The sequence below is a fragment of the Dermacentor variabilis genome, chromosome 11 (assembly GCF_050947875.1).
Source record: "Dermacentor variabilis isolate Ectoservices chromosome 11, ASM5094787v1, whole genome shotgun sequence".
Taxonomy (NCBI): Eukaryota; Metazoa; Arthropoda; class Arachnida; order Ixodida; family Ixodidae; genus Dermacentor; species Dermacentor variabilis.
The window spans coordinates 5,917,493-5,941,037 of record NC_134578.1 but is presented as its reverse complement, the minus strand read 5'-3'; the positions used below and the strand labels follow the sequence as shown (position 1 = coordinate 5,941,037).

At 44.7% G+C, this 23,545-nt stretch overlaps 1 protein-coding gene across 1 annotated transcript in view; it reads right to left on the bottom strand.

The window, feature by feature from the left end:
• Gpa2 (Glycoprotein hormone alpha 2) overlaps window positions 1-23,545 on the bottom strand; it is a 90,948-nt gene that overhangs the window by 2,818 nt on the left and 64,585 nt on the right. Inside the window, exon 3 of the mRNA XM_075675049.1 lies at window positions 19,954-20,129. Within this exon, the coding sequence (XP_075531164.1) occupies window positions 19,954-20,129 (176 nt within the window). The remainder of the gene's footprint in view (window positions 1-19,953; window positions 20,130-23,545) is intronic.

The window sequence follows — 23,545 nt, the reverse complement described above, 5'->3', positions numbered from 1 at the left end:
CGTATGACTTCCAGTTCTTTAGTATGCCTCCGTGGTTTGAGTCTGTACTTGTAGGTACAATTGTGAACTTCTCGAAAATGTGCAAAAAAGTTTACATCTATATTTAAACATCGATTCTGTCAAAAGCCTTCCATCTCCATAGAGCTAACACACACACTCGCGTAACCTAGCCTCACTTGTACACGCAATAAATCGGATGTTCTTCTTCTTCACAAATTAATGCATGGAAAACTCTGCTGCTCGTACTTGCTTTCTAACGTGCGCTTTTACGTTCCGCAGAAAGGCACACGGAAACAGCGCGCCTTTCAGCCTCCAGATTTTTGTGACCCTCTATCTAAAGTGCAGGCGACACATAACACCCATTCAGAATGCCTGGATATCTCAATGCCTAATTTTAATAATTCCCTGAAAGGAGTTGCAGAGGTATTTCAATAATTGAACAAAATCTCATATCAGTTGTGTTCTGTTGTGTATCTGTTCCGTCATTCTGCAATCCTTTTTTCTGTTTCTCCACTTTTGCTTTGTATACTCTTCGTGCACACATTTTATGCCCTGTTAAAATCGGCATTCGCAAAATTATTATTCCTTTTTTATGTATGCGTGCGTGTATATATGTGTGTGTGTGTGTGTGTGTGAGCTTGTATTGTTCTTCATGTGCATTGTTTTGCCGAGTGCGCCAGTACCAAGACGAGATCTCAAGGTTGTTCCTGGGCACTTAATTGAACATATTTGTATTATTATTATTATTATTATTGTTATTATTATTATTATTATTATTATTATTATTATTATTATTATTATTATTATTATTATTATTATTATTATTATTATTATTATTATTATTATTATTATTATTGCTTGTGTATTAATAGTAATATACAGGTTGTTTCAGCGAATACGTTCTAAAATTATTAAAGGTTGCTTGTGGCAGATGGCACAATTCTAGCCCATGAGCTGGTCTACTCGAAGAGGCGGACATTACTTCCACAAAAAGTTGAATTGCATAATCGACTGCATGCATAACTGTATGTGTGACCTCCATATAGGAAATGTTTGCGTCAAGCGGCTTTCTTGAAAGTACTGCATAATGCTTACAGTGCTGTTCCCGTGCAGGTGACTGACCAGACTGTCTTCGGGCTTTTTTTATGTCCCTCTAGGCTTTCTTTTTCGTTTGAGCATTTAAGGCGTAGTGCTAAAAATCGTAGGATTCAATGTTTTGAAACAGCATCACGGATTATGAGGAACGCTGCGACGGATGATTAATTTTGACCCCCTGAGGTTCTTTAACGGGAACCCAGCCGTGGTACGTGAACGTTGTCGTAATTATCCTCCATCGAAATCTGTCACCGCCGCTGTGAACCGAACCCACTACCTCGTGCTAAGCAGCAAAGCTTCACAGCCACTGACCCACCGAAGCGGGTAGGGCGTACTGGTGTTTTATTCAAAACTTGTTCGAAGTCAGTTTGGAAGATCCAGTTAAAAAGTAGCGCTCCTTGCAATCTCTTTTTTTTTTGATTTACTAAGCAACAGCAGGGATACCAAACATTCTAAAAGCCGAATGTTCCAGCGTTACTTGTAATTTACACTTGTTCCGGGAACGAAAGCAACGGATAACGTGGCGCAGCCGGTAATTGAACGTTTGCACCAAGCCAGTGTCCACGAGAAAAGCTAAGAGTGTTCTCGTAGGGCGCCAGCCACTTGTGCATATTGCGTGCATTGTGTTATAGTTAGGGTTAAGTAACGTGCTTGTGCGTGTCGTGTGCTTATGCAATATGCATGAATGCATCAATTCCTATGTAATCCGTGTCATCTGTAAGCGGTACATTCACTATATCTCGTTCTTTCTCCCTTAAGTGACGCCAGTAAGAGAGTTTAAAATATTTTCTCCTGCATCGCGTAAAAGCCGGGCTTTCCACACGGTCCCCCAACTGCCTCAGCTTCCGTGGCAGCGGGATCGATGGCGACGTTATGGCTTGGTTGGTAGTTTCTCATAATGAGGCCCACGCTGGGCTCAGCCCCCTCTGCAGAACTGTTCTTAAGCGCCGCTCTTAATGAGAGTAGCTTTCGTTCGCAGGCAGCTAAGGCACCTAAATGAAAGCGTCAAGCGATCAAGGACACGTCAGCTTAGGCACTATTGCAGTCATGAAAAATAAAATTGTGGTGCTTTCAGAGGCAGCAAAAAGAAAAATCGAAGCCGTGAAGCTGACCCGCAAATGGTTCTTAGCTTTTTTAACATATGATATTTAGATGTTCGCGCCTTTCATTGAGCCTACTTCACCAGAAATTTAAAGAAAGCTAGAAAAATATAAATACTCTATGTAACACACTGACGCTAATAGTCGAATGACATAAATAGGTTACACACGTGCACACGCGCTCACACTCACGCGCGCACAACCACACGCATGCACATACACACACCTAAATCAATTGTGTCATCTGTTCATAAAGACAGATCACCAGAACTTGTCACAAAAAATACACTAAAACGTAAAGTCGCGAGGAGGAGGGGGAGGAGGAGGAAAGAACTTTATTCTGGTCCTGTACAAGGTGTTGTCAGCTGCCTATAGCTAGTCCCATGTTGGGACCGGGAGGTCAAGCCTCCTAGCCCTATCACGGGCGTACTGCACAGCCAGGACTTGAGGGATATGATCTGAAGATCTGATCATTCCTAAAAACCGATTCCGGGAAATGCCAGGGCCGAGCGACCCACACTCCCAGAGCAGATGGTGAAGCGTACATATCTCCTTTTCGCATGCTTTGCATATAATATTCATGTCTGCAATGTCATACCATTCATTCCTTTATTTGTACAGGTGAATAATAAGAGTGTGTTTGTAATTGCCTAATTGCCTAAGTCTTCTCCGCCCTTAAACTGGCTCTCTTAACTACTACACGCACAGACAAAGCAACAGCGCGCGCTTTAGATCCTATAGATGAGATGAATATTTACAATTATTATTAGGGTTATAATTATATTCGAGTGCTGATTGCCGTGTTATAGTTTGTTAACGAAGCTTCCCCTCAAGTCTAAATATTGTAAGGCAGTTTGTCGTGTGCGTATCATGGACACGCATGCTTATATCGCCTTCCGTTTCTCTACCACGGTTGCGCTTTAAAACCACGGCGCTGCAATATTGCTTTCCTCTCCTTCCTTCTTCTCCGCCCTTAAACTGGCTCTCTTAACTACTACACGCAGAGACAAAGCAACATCGCGCGCATGCGATCCCATAGATGAGATGAATACATATATATAGAAAAGTATCAGTCATAGCTCTCGTAGTATAGCCTTCTGAGCCGTTTCCTTTTTTTTCTTTTCTTTTTTTTCTTTGAAAGAAGTCCTATTAGGGTTATTATAATTACACGAAGGTATTTCACCCTCGCCAGCAGCAGTACTTGAGATAGCTATTCCGGCGGCTAGCTTCCCACGCTATGCGTGCCGCCCTCGCACCTGTTTAAGCTTTTTCCTAGACGCTAGAGCTATACAATGTCCGCGCAACCTTGAGCGATCGGAAAGCGCGTTTTCCACTCCTGGCCGGCGGAGAGGGGAGACTTCGTTCCGGCCGCGAAGCTCTCTACATCTCAGTAAGGTGCCTGGTGGTGGTCTCGTGCTGACGATGCCCTCTCGGTGAGCGCATATTTCCCCCCTCATCTTTTAAGAGATTCAATACATACAAGCTTTTGTCTCGCAAACCAGATTTATTTCAAGGGAATTTTCCACGTCTCAATAATTTCTCTCGTCGTATTCGAGTGCTGATTACCGTGTTATAGTTTGTTAACGAAGCTTCCCCTCAAGTCTAAATATTGTAAGGCAGTTTCCTAGTCTCTAAAGCCGCTCGAGTTCACGCTGCTCCTCTGGCGGCCATTTTTCCAAGAAATTATGCCTTCCAACCACTCAAAATCGAGTGCCGCGGACAACATCAGTCCTTTTCCACATAAGTATGAGGCTCGGAGCAGGAGCTATGGCGCTTGAAAGTAACCGTTGGCTTGACGAACCAACCGACTGAGCTACCTTTCCGGGCAACATTGAAGGATCACGAGTTCAAATCACATATTATGTTCCTTTTTTCCCCCCCTTTGTTTTCTTTCTTTTAATGTATTTTCCTTCATTTTATCACTGTACGTAAACCCTCCTAAAAAAATTATATATCCTCAATTATGTGTGGCCACACATGTGCAGGTCATAAATACCAGGTTCTCTAGCCGAGTGCCATCCATGCGGTATAACCGAGCTCAGATTGGTCCACCTTGACTGATCAAATAGAGCACCACTGTAGGTTAAATGAGGCGTACAACTCCTGCGGGACCCGCCGTGGCTGCTCAGTGGTTATGGTGTTAGACTGCTGAGCACGAGGTCGCGGGATCGGACTCCGGCCACGGCGGCCGCATTTCGATGGGGGCGAAATGCGAAAACACCCGTGTACTTAGAATTAGGTGCACGTTAAAGAACCCCAGGTGGTCGAAATTTTCGGAGTCCTCCACTACGGCGTGCATAATCAGAAAGTGGTTTTGTCACGCAAAACCCCATAATTCAATTTTTAATTTAGCTCCTGCGGGGACGGTAAAGTATCCGTCTCCAGTGCAAGAGGACCGTGATTCAAATCCCGGTGCCGCGCAATTCTCCACCGGAAAATACAAAAAAAAACCGTGTGTCGAGAAAATTGCACAAACAGGCCTGGAGTGCGGCCTGATCCCGGTGACCAGAACCGGTAACGCACTCTCTCACCAGAACAGGATTGGCCACCCTGGTGCAGTACTTGGCCACAACCTCCTATATGAATACAACAATCAAACCCTGGCCCTCAGTCCCCAGCAGCCGCGAAGCAACTGACCACGGCGGCGGTCAGATCTGTGACGCTGCAGAGGGTGCTAAGAATACCTGGCTCCGGACAGGCCGCCATTGGAATCTGAACCTGGCAACGTTTAACGTTAGAACGCTATCTAGTGAGGCAAGTCTAGCAGTGTTATTGGAGGAATTAGAGGGTAGTAAATGGGATATAATAGGGCTCAGTGAGGTTAGGAGGACAAAAGAAGCATATACAGTGCTAAAAAGCGGGCATGTACTGTGTTACCGGGGCTTAGCGGAGAGACGAGAACTAGGAGTCGGATTCCTGATTAATAAGGAAATAGCTGGTAACATACAGGAATTCTATAGCATTAACGAGAGGGTGGCAGGTCTTGTTGTGAAACTTAATAAGAGGTACAAATTGAAGGTGGTACAAGTCTATGCCCCTACATGCAGTCATGATGACCAGGAAGTCGAAAGCTTTTATGAAGACGTGGAATCGGCGATGGGTAAAGTCAAAACAAAATACACTATACTGATGGGCGACTTCAATGCCAGGGTAGGCAAGAAGCAGGCTGGAGACAAGTCAGTGGGGGAATATGGCATAGGCTCTAGGAATAGCAGAGGAGAATTATTAGTAGAGTTTGCAGAACAGAATAATATGCGGATAATGAACACCTTTTTCTGCAAGCGGGTTAGTCGAAAGTGGACGTGGAGAAGCCCGAATGGTGAGACTAGAAATGAAATCGACTTCATACTCTGCGCGAACCCTGGCATCATACAAGATGTAGACGTGCTCGGCAAGGTACGCTGCAGTGACCATAGGATGGTAAGAACTCGAATTAGCCTAGACTTGAGGAGGGAACGGAAGAAACTGGTACACAAGAAGCCAATCAATGAGTTAGCGGTAGGAGGGAAACTAGAGGAATTCCGGATCAAGCTACAGAACAGGTATTCGGCTTTAACTCAGGAAGAGGACCTTAGTGTTGAAGCAATGAACGACTATCTCATGGGCATCATTAAGGAGTGCGCAATAGAAGTCGGTGGCAACGCCGTTAGACAGGAAACCAGTAAGCTATCGCAGGAGACGAAAGATCTGATCAAGAAACGCCAATGTATGAAAGCCTCTAACCCTACAGCTAGAATAGAACTGGCAGAACTTTCTAAGTTAATCAACAAGCGTAAGACAGCGGACATCAGGAACTATAATATGGATAGAATTGAAGAGGCTCTCAGGAACGGAGGAAGCCTAAAAACGGTGAAGAAGAAACTAGGAATAGGCAAGAATCAGATGTGTGCGTTAAGAGACAAAGCCGGCAATATCGTTACTAATATGGATGAGATAGTTCAAGTGGCTGAGGAGTTCTATAGAGATTTATACAGTACCAGTGGCACCCACGACGATAGTGGAAGAGAGAATAGCCTAGAGGAATTCGAAATCCCACAGGTAACGCCAGAAGAAGTAAAGAAAGCCTTAGGAGCTATGCAAAGGGGGAAGGCAGCTGGGGAGGATCAGGTAACAGCAGATTTGTTGAAGGATGGTGGTCAGATTGTTCTAGAGAAACTGGCCACCCTATATACGCAATGCCTCATAACCTCGAGCGTACCGGAATCTTGGAAGAACGCTAACATAATCCTAATCCATAAGAAAGGGGACGCCAAAGACTTGAAAAATTATAGACCGATCAGCTTACTGTCCGTTGCCTACAAAGTATTTACTAAGGTAATCGCAAATAGAATCAGGAACACCTTAGACTTCTGTCAACCAAAGGACCAGGCAGGATTCCGTAAAGGCTACTCAACAATAGACCATATTCACACTATCAATCAGGTGATAGAGAAATGTGCAGAATATAACCAACCCTTATATATAGCTTTCATTCATTACGAGAAAGCGTTTGATTCAGTCGAAACCTCAGCAGTCATGGAGGCATTACGGAATCAGGGTGTAGATGAGCCATATGTAAAGATACTGGAAGATATCTAGATATCTGTAGCGGCTCCACAGCCACGGTAGTCCTCCACAAAGAAAGCAACAAAATCCCTATAAAGAAAGGCGTCAGACAGGGAGATACGATATCTCCAATGCTATTCACAGCATGTTTACAGGAGGTATTCAGAGACCTGGAGTGGGAAGAATTGGGGATAAAAGTTGATGGAGAATACCTTAGCAACTTGCGATTTGCTGATGATATTGCCTTGCTTAGTAACTCAGGAGACCAATTGCAATGCATGCTCACTGACCTGGAGAGGCAAAGCAGAAGGGTGGGTCTGAAAATTAACCTGCAGAAAACTAAAGTATTGTTTAACAGTCTCGGAAGAGAACAGCAGTTTACGATAGGTAGCGAAGCACTGGAAGTGGTAAGGGAATACATCTACTTAGGGCAGGTAGTGACCACGGATCCGGATCATGAGACTGAAATAACCAGAATAATAAGAATGGGCTGGGGTGCGTTTGGCAGGCATTCTCAAATCATGAACAGCAGGTTGCCACTATTCCTCAAAAGGAAAGTGTATAACAGCTGTGTGTTACCAGTACTCACATATGGGGCAGAAACCTGGAGGCTTACGAAAAGGGTTCTGCTGAAATTGAGGACGACGCAACGAGCTATGGAAAGAAGAATGATGGGTGTGACGTTAAGGGATAAGAAAAGAGCAGATTGGGTGAGGCAACAAACGCGGGTAAACGACATCTTAGTTGAAATCAAGAAAAAGAAATGGGCATGGGCCGGACATGTAATGAGGAGGGAAGATAACCGATGGTCATTAAGGGTTACGGACTGGATCCCAAGGGAAGGGAAGCGTAGCAGGGGGCGGCAGAAAGTTAGGTGGGCGGATGAGATTAAGACGTTTGCAGGGACAACATGGCCACAATTAGTACATGACCGGGGTAGTTGGAGAAGTATGGGAGAGGTCTTTGCCCTGCAGTGGGCGTAACTAGGCTGATGATGATGATGATGATGAAGTGTAACTGCTTGTGCTCTGTTTAGCCTATAGTGAGGGGGTGGAAACTCCCTCCTTTCCATGTAGTAATGTTTTGTAATTTCATTGTATGTAATGAGCTTCTCTCTCTGTAGGTCTCCAATCCAGCAGAATCAAAACCATACGTAAAAGCGACCCGGTCTGTAAGGTCGCGGGCGACGCTGTTGGCCGATGCATTTGGATTGAGAGGAATGTCATCAAGTGAACCAAGGTGTGCCTGGAACCAACAAATGCAACGTGTAAAATTTGTTTGCATTTGGTTAATTATTCTTGCAGCCTGTGGAGCAATCTTTTCCCTACTGAAAGCTCTAATAGCTGTTTTCGAGTCACTATATATTGTAATGTCGCGACATAAATATGCAAAGCAGGATGCACCAACCTAACGGAGTAACGTAGCAAGCTCACGGGAAGCCAAACACAGAGTAGCCAATTGTTCGTGTGAGTGCAGCGGCATATGTGCTTCCAATTCTGAAGTCTTCAGTTGACTGCCGCATTATCACTGCTGCCATCTAAGCAGCACTGCGGATCGAAGTTTCTCCGGCCACAGCCTGCTATCCTCTTTTCAGACATTGCAATTCCATCTACTATATACGGCTCTGTGACGGACTCGGTGTTGTGTACACTTGCCGATATCTTAACAAGATCGTAGCGGAAGAAATTATTGACGGTTGCCTCAGTGGTACCTTAGAGACACTATGTCGCATGCTGCGCGTGTGCCACCAACATGCGACTGAGTGAAATATGCTCAAGTTTACACGGGACTGTCTGACTCACTCCCCTTTTCGCAGCAGATGCTTTTGGGCGCATGGAGTTAAGTTGATCATGCGCAACACGTCATAAGATCACCGCATGGCCTTCTATGCGAGACGATCTTAGACGCGCCACATTAGAATATGTGCGGCGTGAATTCAATGTATAAAATATGTTTACGAGAGAACATTGCGTGTAGACGCATTCATTTTGTTTGTAGTGCTCGCGCCAATACCGCATATAGGGCAATGTGTATATAGTTCGTTGTATTGTACTAGTGTATATCGCCACCTACTTCCTCTCTCTGTCTCTCCTCCCTTACCTCTGTAAAGTGTACAGCCGGCTAGACTCACGCTTTACCGGCCGACCTCTCCTTCTTTCTCTTTATTAAAACGGTTCTCCTACTGCTGATTCGCGAACGGCAATGCTAGATTACAATTACTACAAAGCATATTGCAAGTTCACAGGCGCACTGGGCGCTCATAACACGTTGCTAAACAATTACGCAACCTCGGTTCTACTATCACGTTCCGTTGGGTATACCGTCACAGGCAACGAGGCTGCTGACCGTCTTGCGCGGACAGCGTTGATGTTCAAGCCAACGTAGAAAGCTCGTCAGAAAACAAAGGGTGATGAAACAGACTGTCTTAAGCCATTTACCTTCTTTGTGGTTACCCCAGTCCTTAGCTTCTGTGACAAGTGAGCGTCGCAGACCTGAAGGCGCCCACATTTATTGCACCTACACGGAGTTGACCATTGTTGTATTAGGTAGTAAGGTATACAGGGAGTTGAACTGGGGGGAGAGCTTGGAAGCAGCAGGGATTCGACTACTCAGGAAGCGTGCTGCATTCTTTGTTCACGGTGTAGGTGTTTCAACGCTTCCTTAGAGTTGCGATTGATACTTATTATGTGTGTTTCATAGCTCGTTCGAACTGCTTGTCTTCTTTACCTGAACGTACACATTTACGAGGTGCAGTGTCGCTAAAAAATAAAGCGGTCTCGGGGTTTAGGTGCTAAAACAACGATATCGTTATGAAGCACACAGTAGTGGGGGACTACGGATTAATTTTGGCTACCTGAGGTTCCTTAACCTGCACCCAGTGCACGGTGCGGGGGCGTTTATTGCATTTCAGCCCCTTCGAAATGCAACCGCCACGCACGGGATTTTAACCCGCGCCCTTTGGCTTAGCAGCGCAAAGCCAAAGCCACCACGGCGGGTATAAATGCCTTGTCCTGCCCAGTACGTTGCTCAACGATCCAAGCGTGTCGATGTAAGTGCTCATATAATTCAGTGTATATATGCGAATCTATTTATTTGCACATTTCCTCTCGTCATATGTGCTGATCCATAGACCAACAAGTGCTGTGGAAAAGCCGACGACGGAAGTTCCCAACATTTCCAGAATCGTCAAATCAATTAACCGGTGCAAACTCCATCGTGGCGGTGCAAGATTGGAGTTAACACGGCATCGTCATCCTGTATGTACTGTCAAACTCTTGATGACATTAACCATTATTTTTTGGAGTGCTTCGAGATGGTACCACGTGGGCTCATCAATGAAGCGTATATAAGACATCATACGCAAGCACGACTTCCATTGCATTCCTGTGGAGGTCCTTATATGCTTAGGAGCGAAGTGTTTCGGTTTTGAGCTGGAGAGTGAATGGTAAGCCCATCGGGCAGGCTATAGCTGAGCGAGATGTGACAGAGGGTTCGAAGCATATTTCGCTCACTTTCAACCCCGCCATCTAACCGGCATGCGTTGTTATAGGCGGGCGAAGCAATTTGTGGTCGTATCTACAAGACTACGTTGACCTTGAGCTAGAAACAACGTCATTCCCCTCCTCTTAAAAAAAAAAACAGCAAATGTTATGAGCCGGGAAACGGAGGCCTACCGAAGAAAAAGATCAATAACGCGACTCTGGCTTACTGATATCCACGTTACCATTATACCTTCCCGCCACCTCCTACACAACACCGACATATCGAAGGCAACCGCTTACTGGCAAATAAATTGATACAGCGCAATCCCATCACAGGGATGCCACCGTGTTGCAACTTCAACCAGGGCTCCGATTTCATGACAGCCAAAGGTGTGTACGTGAGGGGGAGCAGGCGCACTCCCATCGCAACATCGATCGACAAAGAGGCGACGCCTGCATTGTGCGTCGCGCAGCCGTAACACACTCGTCTGCTGTGACCCGACGACCTGCCGGGCGCGCACTTCTCACGGGTCTGTCAGATTTATGACACCTTCATGGGTACAATACGTGATTCTAGAGAGCATCAAACAATATAAGGCGGTTATATGCACTGCTTGTCTTCTACGAATATCTTGAGTGAAACACGTGTTGCCCGATTGAGAAAAATTCGAGAGCTCGCGTGGACAAAGATGCCAGCCGTGGTTGGTCCCCTTGCTCTTTTAACATTGGCTTTTCACCTTATACCCGCCTACACGGGCATACACGGGCATTCAATTCCGAATTCCTCAAATGCCTCTGCATGGTCGCTAGCTGGGTGATTGCATAGGTATCTCGCAAGAGGACGTTTCTCTGCCCTGCACTGAATGATGCGCCCACAAGTGTCGCGCAGATAATCTCCGAATGTGCGCTCTCCCTGTAATGCTTTCAATCTGCGTGCAGCCCGCAGTTCGCAGAACTGCCGCAGCATGTCGTTCGTTTGCCACGTAACCCAGTCCCCTCGCAGCTGACTAACCTACCCTCCCGCGCCATTTTTTTTTCAGTCATCTATGGAATGTGTATCAATTTGCGCTGACTCGTTCGACATGTAAAAGCTCTCCGCCCGCGACATTTATGCACCCCGGTATCCAACCGCTAAGCCTAACGGTGCGCGTATCGTTCGGCCGAGATCCGGCGTGCCGCCTGCGCTACGTATTTATGGCTCGCCGCTCGTGCGCCGTCTGGAATGCAGTAAAGGTGTATTAGCTCGGCCGGCTCCCTTCGCGTCAGGTGGCAGACCGGTATAGCGCACCGATGGACCAAATCTTCGTCTCCACCGCAAATGAAAGTGGCGCGAAATGACCGCCAAACGGACACGTGCGTGGGCCTGCGTGTCTCATGGGTATTGGAAGAGTGTTTCTGAGCTACACGACAAAGAAAACACAAAAAATTGCAATGATGGACAGTACATGAATCTGCCTAAACTTCGTTCTCCTGTCTTCAAATATGGCTTTCGGCTTTGCAAGCTGGTCACCTTAAATAAAGTATTGCATTCTAATGCAACAATTCGCCATGAGTGTGCATGTGGGTGAATTAATGTTGCCTTCCTGTATTTAGAAAATAACGATTGCTTGCAAATTAATAGAGAAAAAGCACGATGAACAACTCTTAAGCCACGAGCACCAATATTAGGCAAATCCCTGTATACTTTACCTATGGAGCTACGATTGCAGCTTAAGTTTCCTCAAGTAACTTTTGTAGGAAATCGTACAGGGACTCCGCCTATACTAATTTTAAGCTTAATTTAGAAAATGATGAAAGTGATAGCTTTCGGAGATGGAGAATTTAATTTGAATTATTGACAGCTGGCTATTTACCAAGAAATTCTTTTTTGAAGGCACCACGTTAGAGGGCGTTCGCACGCAAAAATTTCAAGGTGTTTGGTTCGTGGAAAACACGTCGTGGAATACCCATGCGTCAAAGTTTGCTTCTGAATTGGACAACACTGTAGGCTGCCTGTACAGGCTATCAAATCGAGCCCCATTATGGCTAAAAAAAGCTATATATTACGCTCACTTCTACTCTCGCTTGTCTTACTGCGCGCTAGTATGGCGAGAAACGTCTGCTCAAAACCCAAACAGACTCGAGGTATTGCAGAAAAAGGGTTCTTTGAATATTTGAAAATTTTTATGGGCACCCTCGCGAACTACGTGCTCATGAGTTGTTCATAAATCACGATATTACTAGAGCAAGTGATCTTTATAGATATAAATTACTACTTTATACAAAGAAAAACAAGCTTTATCAGCATTCATTTGATAGCTCCCGCCGATACTCTCTCCGAAATCAATCCATACCAGTTCCGTCTTCCCGTACAAGCTACGGAGGATGTTTTCTTCAATACCAAATACGAGTAATACTGAGCAAATTTTTAACTTGTACCTATTTCGAACTTCCTGAATGTAAATTCAAGAAACGTGTGGACTATGCTTTCAAACGTATAGGAACCACTCGAACACTAACATTCTTCCTTTGTTATCTTGATATATATTACATTTTATGTACAAAATTATCTTTGTTGCCTGCGCGCAAGTGTTTACAAGTATTGTGTGACATCTGTATTATGTGCATTTATTTTGTGCACTAAAAGGGTTGCGTTGCGTGAATTATATTTCGTGCCACATTTTAGCACGTTCTTGTACAGTGTTTGAGGTTATTATTCTTGCTATCTGCCTGCTGTTACTTAATGGGTCCTTGGTTAATCTCAAGATGTCTGTGTCATCTTTTCGCCCAAGAACTTCGGACTCTGTGTTGTTGGAAATAAACTTGAATTGACTTGAACCCGCACGAGAGAACCCCAGTTCATGATGCATTGCTCCAAAAGTGCTCCACGAAATGCATCGCTGTTCCGGAAATTCACTGATTCTTTATCTTATTTTTTTGCACTTAGCCCCCTTCTCTTCCTCCCATGTACAACTTTCGGCATAATTCAAATGAAAATGGAAAGGCCTCTTTTTTAGATGAGCTGCAGAAGTGGTCGGTACTAAAGGTCATGTATGTGTCAATTAACGAATTCAGGCGTGCGGTCGGAGAGATGGAGAGAGAGAGAGCAAATGATAAATGAAAGGTAGGGAGGTTAGCCAGGACTGAGCCCTGTTGGCTACCCTACACTGGGGACGGGTGCTGCGTGTATGGGCATAGATGAATAAAGCCACAGGTAGGAGAGATGATCGCTACCTGCGAATTCATGGTCCTCTCTCCCTGCACGCGCTATTCGTATCGTGTAAATAATTTGCCACACCCAGGTAGGGCTAGCCTCGGTCTCTGCTCATTTGCACGCAGTCTCTATGTTGATCAAACCCAGGCTGTGCAGGCCGCATTTAGATATCTACAACGCTTATTTTCCTAATGGATGAGCAGAAATGATGCGAGGAAATTAGCAAATAAATAGACTTGCACACACACAGACTTAATTATGCGAGCACCTACGTTGACGCGCTTATATTGTTGAGCAACGTAGTGGGCACGACAAGGCACCTAACCGCCATGGTGGCTTTGGCTTTGCGCTGCTAAGCAAGAGGTTGCGGATTCGAAACCCGTCCGCGGTGGCCGCATTTCGGTGGGAGCGAAATACGAAAACGCCAGTGTACCCTGCATTGTGTGCACGTTAAAGAACCCCGGGTGGTCAAAGTTAATGCACTCCCTCACTACGGCATGCCTCAAACTCATATCGAGGTTTTGGCGGGTAAAGCAACACAATTCTTTAAATTCTCTATGTTGAACTCATTCACCGATATTTTGCCTCTCACTGCGTTCATTACCCCGTGATGTTCGAGAACACCCAGGACGCGCTACTGCTTTTAAATACAGTGAAGATCGGGAAAAGATAGAAAGATAGCGTGACCAGACAATGCGTCCTCTGTTTTTCATTAATAAAAGTTCACGATGACAGTCTTTTTGGGCCCTTCTCCTGTGAATTCCAATTTATGACGAGGAGTGTAATCAAACTGCTGGACTTCTTTTTCAGGCGATGTAGCGTGCTAGTGTTGTGTGAAGGTGCTGACCCCGATTTTAATAAATTAAAAAGAAAGCGACCTACGAACTGTATTTGTTAAGACATATAGGCCTGATTTTTTTTATAATTTTTGCTTCACGAATGGACCTATAGGAAATCACGAGTTATTAAGCAACACTTTGGGGGTATTAGGTCCTCATTGCATTGTGCAGAATCAAGCATGTTCATAGGCAGATGACTGAGCTGCATGGCTGCACGCCGACATAGCAATGAACTCCTCATCTCCAGAGCAGCTCGAGTGTTTTTATTTTAAAGTGAAGCTGCATAGAGGACTTCCACGAATGTTTTCGTGTTGTGGAGGAGGCAATGTGCGGCGCGGTGTTTGACATCGAGGAGGCATAGGCGCATTGTGTACAGAGCGAAGCCAGGGCAGCACACAGGTTACATGCATCGCTTGTAACAGAGGCCATTCGAATACCAAGTATACGGATTTAGCGAACTGTGTGAATATGGTCGGGTGTAGCTAAGAACTTGTGCAGGAAGTAGTTGCTAAGTCTTGTTTAGATTTCTGGCAGTGGCGAACCACACCCCCAAGCCTTCTGAATGTTGTGAGAACACCCTTAACAGATTGCATACGAGGACGAAGGTTTTTTTTTTCAACCGAATTTTGCGATCATGAACTCTGTAATTACCCTGCTATCCAGCATGACGAGCTGGCAAAATTTGTAATTCAGCCACGTAACAGGATTTATGAGCTATCATCGTCAGCTGTTAAGTAGCATTTGCTAGAAACCAGTTATAATATCTGCTGATTGTTATAATCAGACTAAAGAAAAGATAAATCAGGCCAGAACATAGCTCCGCTATCTCTCGAAGTATGCTCTCACACACTTAAACTATGATGCTTCGACAGCTTTGGGCGCATGCGTCAGGAACGATCGTGCGCGCACTATGATTTACCAAGGTGACGTTTTTTATACCTCTCACCTCTTGCGAACTTACAATTTCGTGCACACAGTGACGTGCTTGCCTGCACTCAGTATAATTCGAGCTTTCTGCTCCGTAGCTTCCAAGTTGTAGAAGTGTGCCTATAGTTCAATAAAAAAAAATCCTGAGAGATTCTGGAATGGAACATGTGCCTTCCAGCACAGAATCCCCCAGTGATCTAACCATTAGGCAACTATCGCACGCTTGCTCCTCTCGTGCCAGCGTCGCTCTTTGAAAGTTTGGCGCATGCGTCACGAGCCACTTTCTCGCATTGTTCCCTCGTGACAGCACTTAGGGACGCTGTGTTGGAATCGACTGCCTTAGAGGTCGGCCCACATTTCCTGTTAGATACTGGATACTTCCAAAGTTGGTCAACTCCACCTACAACTCTATCGCCATAAAACGTCCACGAATTTCTTCTATTTCATTTTATCTACGCGTTGCACCCCCCCCCCCCCTCTGTTTTGTTTTAGTTCTACTGCACTAATTGAGCGAGGCCCTAGATCTAGCTCCATAATTATCAACGCTACCTTTTGAGATAATTTGTACACGCTTCCAATTCCTTGTTCTTTATTCGGAGAGCCCCACAGTGCCACTGAGGAATTATTGCGGTGGGTTACTGTTCAAAAAACAAGTCGACATTCTTGTAGTCCACCCAGTCCTCTGCCAAATGATTCCTCTCTTCGATGGTCCGGGGAAAACATGGACACTTAAACAGCTTTGTCCAGGAGTGATACGGCCTTATCTTACACGCGTGATACTTGCGTGATGAAACATAATGCAGGGGATAAAGATACGTCCTGGGGGAAATTCCCGATTTATTGTTGTATATTGAATGAAATAAAGCGCAAATTCTTACGCCGCCCCACTGGGGAAACTCAGCCGATATCTTCCGTCATTAAAAATAATCATTTACTCTCGTTGCATTCAACATTTACTACTGCCATTACCACCATACATATCACATGACGACTTCTGCCTACCACCTTTTGGTCAGAGTACGGCTGCGATCACTGCACCATTATCACAGCGCCATTGACGGTGCCCTGTTGGCGCGTTGAGCTTCGAAAAGGCCGTGACCAACGAGACGGAGCGAAGCGATAGCCAACTCACGTTCGGGCATGGCTCCGTCGTTCCAGCGGCGTGGAACTTCGTGAAGGCTGACTGCGTGTGATGCCAATATCCGTTGCACCGAGCATAAACAGCCGTTTGATTCGAACTGCCAGCAGAGCCAGCATCATTATTATGATCATTACAGCATGTGTGCTTCAGTTATTTATGCAGTCAACTGCATTATAAGTCCGGTGCGGTGAGACGCTACAAATCATTCTAGATAGAAATAAAAAGAAAAGAACACTTTATCTCTCTGCGAGTACACAGTGTCGTACGTGCGCTCCGTTTTACACTGGCCGTTTTATTTCACTTGCAACTCGCAACTGTTTACTCCTTTAAAGAACGCTTGTTGTACCTTGTAAAAACAGTGAAACCGTTTCCTGAGCGCTTATTGGACTTATTTCAGCCGTCTTTAGCTGCAGTGGTTAGCTCCGGTGGACAATAACAGTTTAGTGCGCTAAAACAAGCCTAAGAGGAAGCATTACCTCGGGGTCTCCTATCTATACCATGAGAACGGAGAAATCGTTTTTCTTGTCAACCACTACAGCGATTGGGAGGAAGTTTCCCACGCTTAAAAAAATTGAATCTAGTGACCGTAAAAAGCCGATTTCCAATTTAGACCTTCATTTCTTTTCTGGAGTTCTCTAATATTGCAAAATGTGAAAAAAATAGAGCTTAAGTACGTAGCTGACAGCTCTGTAACTCAGTAACAAATATATCTGAGTTCTGCAACCTACACTTAACATTACATCTAACGCACATAAAGGTAATATATCATAAACCGCTCTGAAATATACCACTAAATTATGAATTTGATTCTTTTTTCGAAACCTTTGTAAGCATTAACAACTTCATGTAAACTGTCAATTCCTATGCCAAATTTGTCCGCTTAATATACTTTAACAGATGCAGTTCACATAACTGCGACATCTGTTCTAGATGCAGTTACTGATTAATTAACTTTGAGGTTCAATTTCTTTTTAAACTTACCAATTCGTGCAACCTTCTCTACAATATACTCGGCCCCAAATAAACATTTTGCTTCATAGAGCCAATAGAATTTAACTTCCTCTCTCCTCTCCAATCAGTTGGCGGTTGTCTCCTAAAAGGAATTTGGTATTTTACTTGTATTTGAATAAGGAAATCGGGGTTTGCCCCGAGCTAAAGCTTTGTTTTAAAGGGACGCTATTGTGGACGCCAACATTGAATTAATCTAGGCTGTTTCGCCACCATTTTAGTAACCTCGCAACGTTCTATTTATTTGAAGAGGTAACGCCCTGAAAAAAAAATACATTGCCAAAAACGTTGCCAAACCATTCAGAAGTCTTAAAAACAATTAAAATTATGGGGTTTAACGTGCCAAAACAACCTTTTGATTATGAGGCACGCCGTAGTGGAGGACTCCGGAAATTTCCACCATGTGGGATTCTTCAACGTGCACCTAAATCTAGGTACACGTGTCTACTTAGCACGCGGCCGGGATTCGATCCCGCGACCTCGTGCTTAGCAGCCCAACACTATAGCCGCTGAGCAACCACGGCGGATATTAAGAAGTCTTGCCATGCTGGGCGCTGCCCCCTGCTTCGAACAGGTGAGGCGGGTAAGCAAGACGGCACACATGGCAGGGTAGAGACGACCCTTCTCAACCTGGAAATCCGGGACCACATGTGCGAACAGCATGAGCTGATTTTCAATGAATATCGAATCGTGACAGTACAGAGGAAATATTTTGTGCAATACCGCGCTCGCGTCGATAAACGTAGTTAATGGTAAATGAATTCCAAATGCTTTTTGAGGCTGCCTTCAGGACTCCGGAGTACACGCATGTTCCTTTATGACCATGTAATCTCCGCACTACTTACATCCCACCCTAACTCCGTATTTTGCTAACGCTGACTAGCTTAAATACTCATTTTTTTTTCTACGCACGAAGGATATATTTGGAATTGTCAGGACTGCGCATTACACCAGGTTGCTTTTGATGTATTTCTGACATGTTATTATATTACTGTGTTTCTTTTTTTAATTTTTGCGCCTTGCCTGCCAGCAGTGCTTGGACGGAGGACATACCGCCATTTCGGGACGCGTGGCACAGCGCAGCAGTGATGACTCACTTGCTCACTTTATATTTCGCAACACATGCTGCCCCATTCTTTCATTTCTTGTAATTGCTACCTGCCTTCATACATTGTTCCCTGCCCCTCCTCATCCCAAAACTTGTTTATTCGAAGTACAATAAACTTATACAAGATGCATTCACTTAATTTTATGGCGAAGCACAACGTAAATAGCCGGATTGTGTATTGTCATCGATTGAGGAGTATTCACCTATTTAAAAAGAAAACACCTGACGTCACGGGAGGCTCCTACCAGGCTTTCACAGTTACGGCACCAACGGTGGCCCATTATGACGTCCTTGATTACCGTAAAGAAAAAAAAATTGATAGTTCCAGCCGAAAGCGTTGACAGCGATCGCAATGTTTAGCATTGCGCTTAAACTTCTCGGACTACACGCGGGTGCGCGAAAATTCCTGGCTCCCTGATAAGATTTAACACACCGTGTACGCTTTTTAATTGCATCACACAGGGCATCACTGCGCTGCCCGTAATAAACAGCGGTACCAGTGAAATTACATTACTTTTAGATTGTAAGCACTAATTTTGTTTTCGATATTTTAATACCTGAGAAGAGTTAAGATAAAATACATACGCTCTGATTGAAATTTTGTTAAGAACGTTGTTTATGCGCTGGAATTGTCAAAATTCTGAGGAATAATTCAACCAATCATATAAGATATGGCTTTAGCAACTTTGGCGATCGAATATTATTACAGCTACTTTGCACATACGGCACAGATAAACGTATACATAAATATATACAAGTCGGCATGGCGATGGATCAGATTCGCCTTGGGTGTTCACGTTGTGATGAATGGTCGTAGGCAGCAGGATTTCCGACAGCATCGCGTGCTGCAGATGCTCGAATCTACAGACTGTGATCGGTCAAGCGCTCTACCCGTCATCGGCCCGTCGTGTAATAAACCTCCTTCATAATATAATTGCTATCGCACTAAAGAGCTTTGTTTAGGGTAAAATCGACGCCTTGCAGTATCATCTGTCGCTTTGTCTTTGCCTATTGTTTAAATGTGAATACCACAATGCGAGGGAGTGAATGAAAGACACATACGTATTTAGCATTCTTTTAAATGTCTTCAGAGATCTTTATGTTTGAGCAAGCAGTGCTATAAATAGGTTACTGGAAAACCAGACGAACGGTGCACGGAGCAAATTGGGCCTCGTCCCAATTATGTATATATATATATATATATATATATATATATATATATATATATATATATATATATATATATATATATATAATGTAGACACGAAAGGCCAACCAGCTCCCTACAGATACACCAGCCGCACAGCAGACTTAATGAGGCTCCACACATGCTCATGGTTATATTGCGCTCAGTTTTACAAACACGATATTAAGGAAGGACAGGACGTGGACGTCGTGTCCTTCCGTCCACGTCGTGTCTTTCCTTAATGTCGTGTTTGTAAAACTGAGCGCAATATAACCATGAACGTTCACCAACTAGCCCCCTTCATTGCTTTACTCCACACATGCACTCACGTCCTCGGTGTCGATGATGTTGCAGCACTGTCCGAACGAGGTGACCCGCTGGTTGCGGTTCATGCGCAGCGTGAACTCTGGCGACGGGATCGAGTACGAGGTGCAGAAGCCCCGGCACGCGTTCGTCGTGATGTCGAACTCGACGCACTCGGGGATGCTCACCCGGCGCGTGTGTCCTGCGTGCAGGAAAAGAAGAGATCACGTGACGTCACGTGAAGGCAACGGGTGCGGCGAGGCCGTGTCTTGTTTCGTTGTCTTATTAACTGCCGACGAATGGGACGGTAGGCGACGTAGTTAAGATAGCGATTTGTGGCAGGTCGGTCTAAGTTCATGGCGTTAACGCAGCGCTGAGCACTGGAGTGCGGGGAAGGCGCTGCTGTGGTTAGTGGAGATAGCACAGCGCTTGTGTTCATAACCGCTCTCCCCTAATCGCGCGCACACACACCTACCTTCCTGCAGTTGTGAACTTTGCGCTGCACTCGCGCCATCTAGTGCTTTAGGGCCGGCTATGAGAGACGAGTAAATGTTGGAGAAAAACAGTGGCGAAAGCACCGATGCCGTTTCTCCCAACAACTACGTCGCATCGACAACAACACTTTCTTTTACAAAGCAGCTCATACAATCCAGAGCAGCGCAGAAACCGATATATACCAACACTGCAAATCTACAGTGAAAAGTTTGTTCCTTTCTTGCAAATCTCGTCCGTGACACTGCGTCATTTCGCGCGGGACATCTGCTGCATACATTATGACCTTCGAGGTGGATAATTCCCAATCGTCGCCTTCATGGTAAGGTTTGTAACAGCGCACCCAAGACAAGGACAACAGAAGGAATAAAACGATGACACGGCGCTGACTCTCAACCGATATTTTATTGAAGATATGTCTAACATATATATAGGTGTCATTTGATAACCATGACATGCACAAGATACAGATAAGCGTCGAGGCAACTGTGACAAACTGACGCATACTCAAAGTTGAGATATCATGGTTATCAAATGACACCTATACATATGTTAGACATATCTTCAATAAAATATCGGTTGAGAGTCAGCGCCGTGTCGTCGTTTCATTCCTTCTCTTGTCCTTGTCTTGGGTGCGCTGTTACAAACCTTACTATGAATCCCAACCAACTGGCCCAACTTGCCGTTCTGACGTCGCCTTCAAAACGGCTCACCGAGACGGAAAAGAACACTTTAACCAGCAGCTTGTGAAATAATGTGCTCTGCTCGCCAGGCAAAATTATTTTTAATTATTACGTGAATATTCTGTAACTACAAATTCATCAGTAGTTTTTCGATTCTCAGGCGCCGTTATTTGAGAAAGAAATAACCTAAAAGGAAGGCGGTCTCTGCTGTGACATCATCTCGCAGTAAATGAGTTTATAACCGAAGGAATTGCTGAACACTGCCGATTTTTTTTTTTGTCCGCCTAACGTTTCAATCAATGAGCACAAGCGCATCACGCGAGTGTACCGACGAAGAATCAGTGTGGAGCTTGCATGTTTAATGTTTCACGAGCGCACAGCAATGACAGAATGACGTTATACTTTTGGGCAGTTCCTTCTTCGCATTGTACTCATGTCAGTATGATTTATGACGTTGCTGCGTTATAAGTAAGTATAAAAAATCCGCCTCCACTCCACCCTGTGAAAGTGCATGTACAGCGAAACTGATGCACACGTTAGACGAGTACCAAAAACCCAGTTGATGGCAGACGACGTAATACAGGCGCCACCTTCGCCACAAGTACGGACGCACGTGTGCGGCAGTGCAGCATGCGCATCCTCGTTATTGTAGGCCGTCCGTCAAGTGCAAGTGCTTTATTGAACTAAATTAATGGTTAATAGTTGATTGCGTCAGAAAATACGTATAGTACAGCTATACACAGAGCCTACGGACGGTGATAGCACAGGATTATATAATTCCAATATACGAGAAAGCATACTTCTGTTACGCAGAAACTGAAACACACGCCCCTTTTCCAGCTGCCGTTTTTTGGGTGGGAAAACCCGAGCAACAAGAGGTTAACGGCTTCGCTGTAAAAGTTCGACGTATTCACTCCTCTATATGACGAAAAAAATTGACTGAATGTATTGATTACGGTGGTCTTCTTGACATAACTTTAAGAGCAACCGAATTGTTATGAAGAAGCGCACACCTCAGTGCTTCGGCTACTGCTGTCTACCAGTCCATATTTGCATTTATTTATTTATTTATTTATTTATTTATTTATTTATTTATTTATTTATTTATTTATTGCTATTGCTTTTGCTATCCCATTGTACTGGGACATTGCAGGAGCGGGTTAACAGTATAAAAAGCAGAACAACATGATGTGTGCAACATCGTTGGAAATTTGCTTCGTGCACAATGCGATAACTTCATTAAAAAGTTTGTAACAAAATTCACAATAGTAGTAAAGTTAGCAATGAACGTGGGTTAATACAGAATGCGAGTACCGTGTTTCACAGTGTGTTAGAAAATCACAATAAAGAAAGTTAACATTGAAGCTGATTAGAAACTTCGCGCACAAGTTATACAAAGGGCGATTGCCGCGATAAGCTATTTAATTTATTACAAACTATAGACGCCCCCCCCCCAAAAAAAAAAAAAATATTGAAGCAATTCAGTAAAGGCTAGAATATGTATGCACCAAAATACTAACGAAATGAGCAGTCTATATTGCCACGCGTACATTGTGTTACTTTTTGTCGGTCAGATTTTCTCGCCAGGTTATCACTGTTATCGAGTTATCGCTTGGCGCACGACGCATTTGAAATTTTCGGAACGCTGTCGCCCGTCATATAGCGTAGAGACTTGCTCAATCGAGATTGTTTGCGCTACGTGAATGATGTTGTGCATTCTCAAACGCACGCGATCCCCAGCGATAATTCTATAATATACGATGACACAGGTGTAAGTAGCGGAGGACTTTGGCCGTGAGTTTACATTCAACAACCAACGACTATGCTCGCCGCTATTTTTGTGACTCGAGTGTTGCTTGTCATCTTGGGCACGTATTTCCCACTAGAGAGTTAGATTATAAACTGACAATTTTCGCAATTTCGCAGTTTCTGGTTTTTTACAATAACCATAACGCGAAAATATAGTGGGAATTTGTGCTAGCCCCACTCATTTATTCACCTAATTCCTGCCCAAGACATTCTGCCCACCTGCGACTGCTAGGTCGACTATGACTTCGCACTCGAGCAGCAGTTATATTTGGCGGGACGTTCTAGTGCCTGGCTCGCTTCAGCGAAGGCGCGCAGCTCTTCACAGTTCCGTCCGCAGTGCTTTCAGCCCGCCGCTCCAGCGCCTGTTTAACATTCCGATTTCGCAACTACGTTCGTTAGTCCATGGCGCCTCTGACGGGAACTCGCAAGACTTGAATTTTTAAACGGCCTGGATGAAATACAAGGAGGGCAATTCATATTCAAGGACAAGGGTAAACCGTTGAATCCTGCTTTCACGCTCGCATTTCGCCGGTTCTCCCACGTTGCGACCGAAATCAGAACTTAATCTAATCTGCTCCCTTGCGCACAGGCGTGCACCGCGGCGAAATTGTCTGCACTGGCCTTCCTCTAGCTG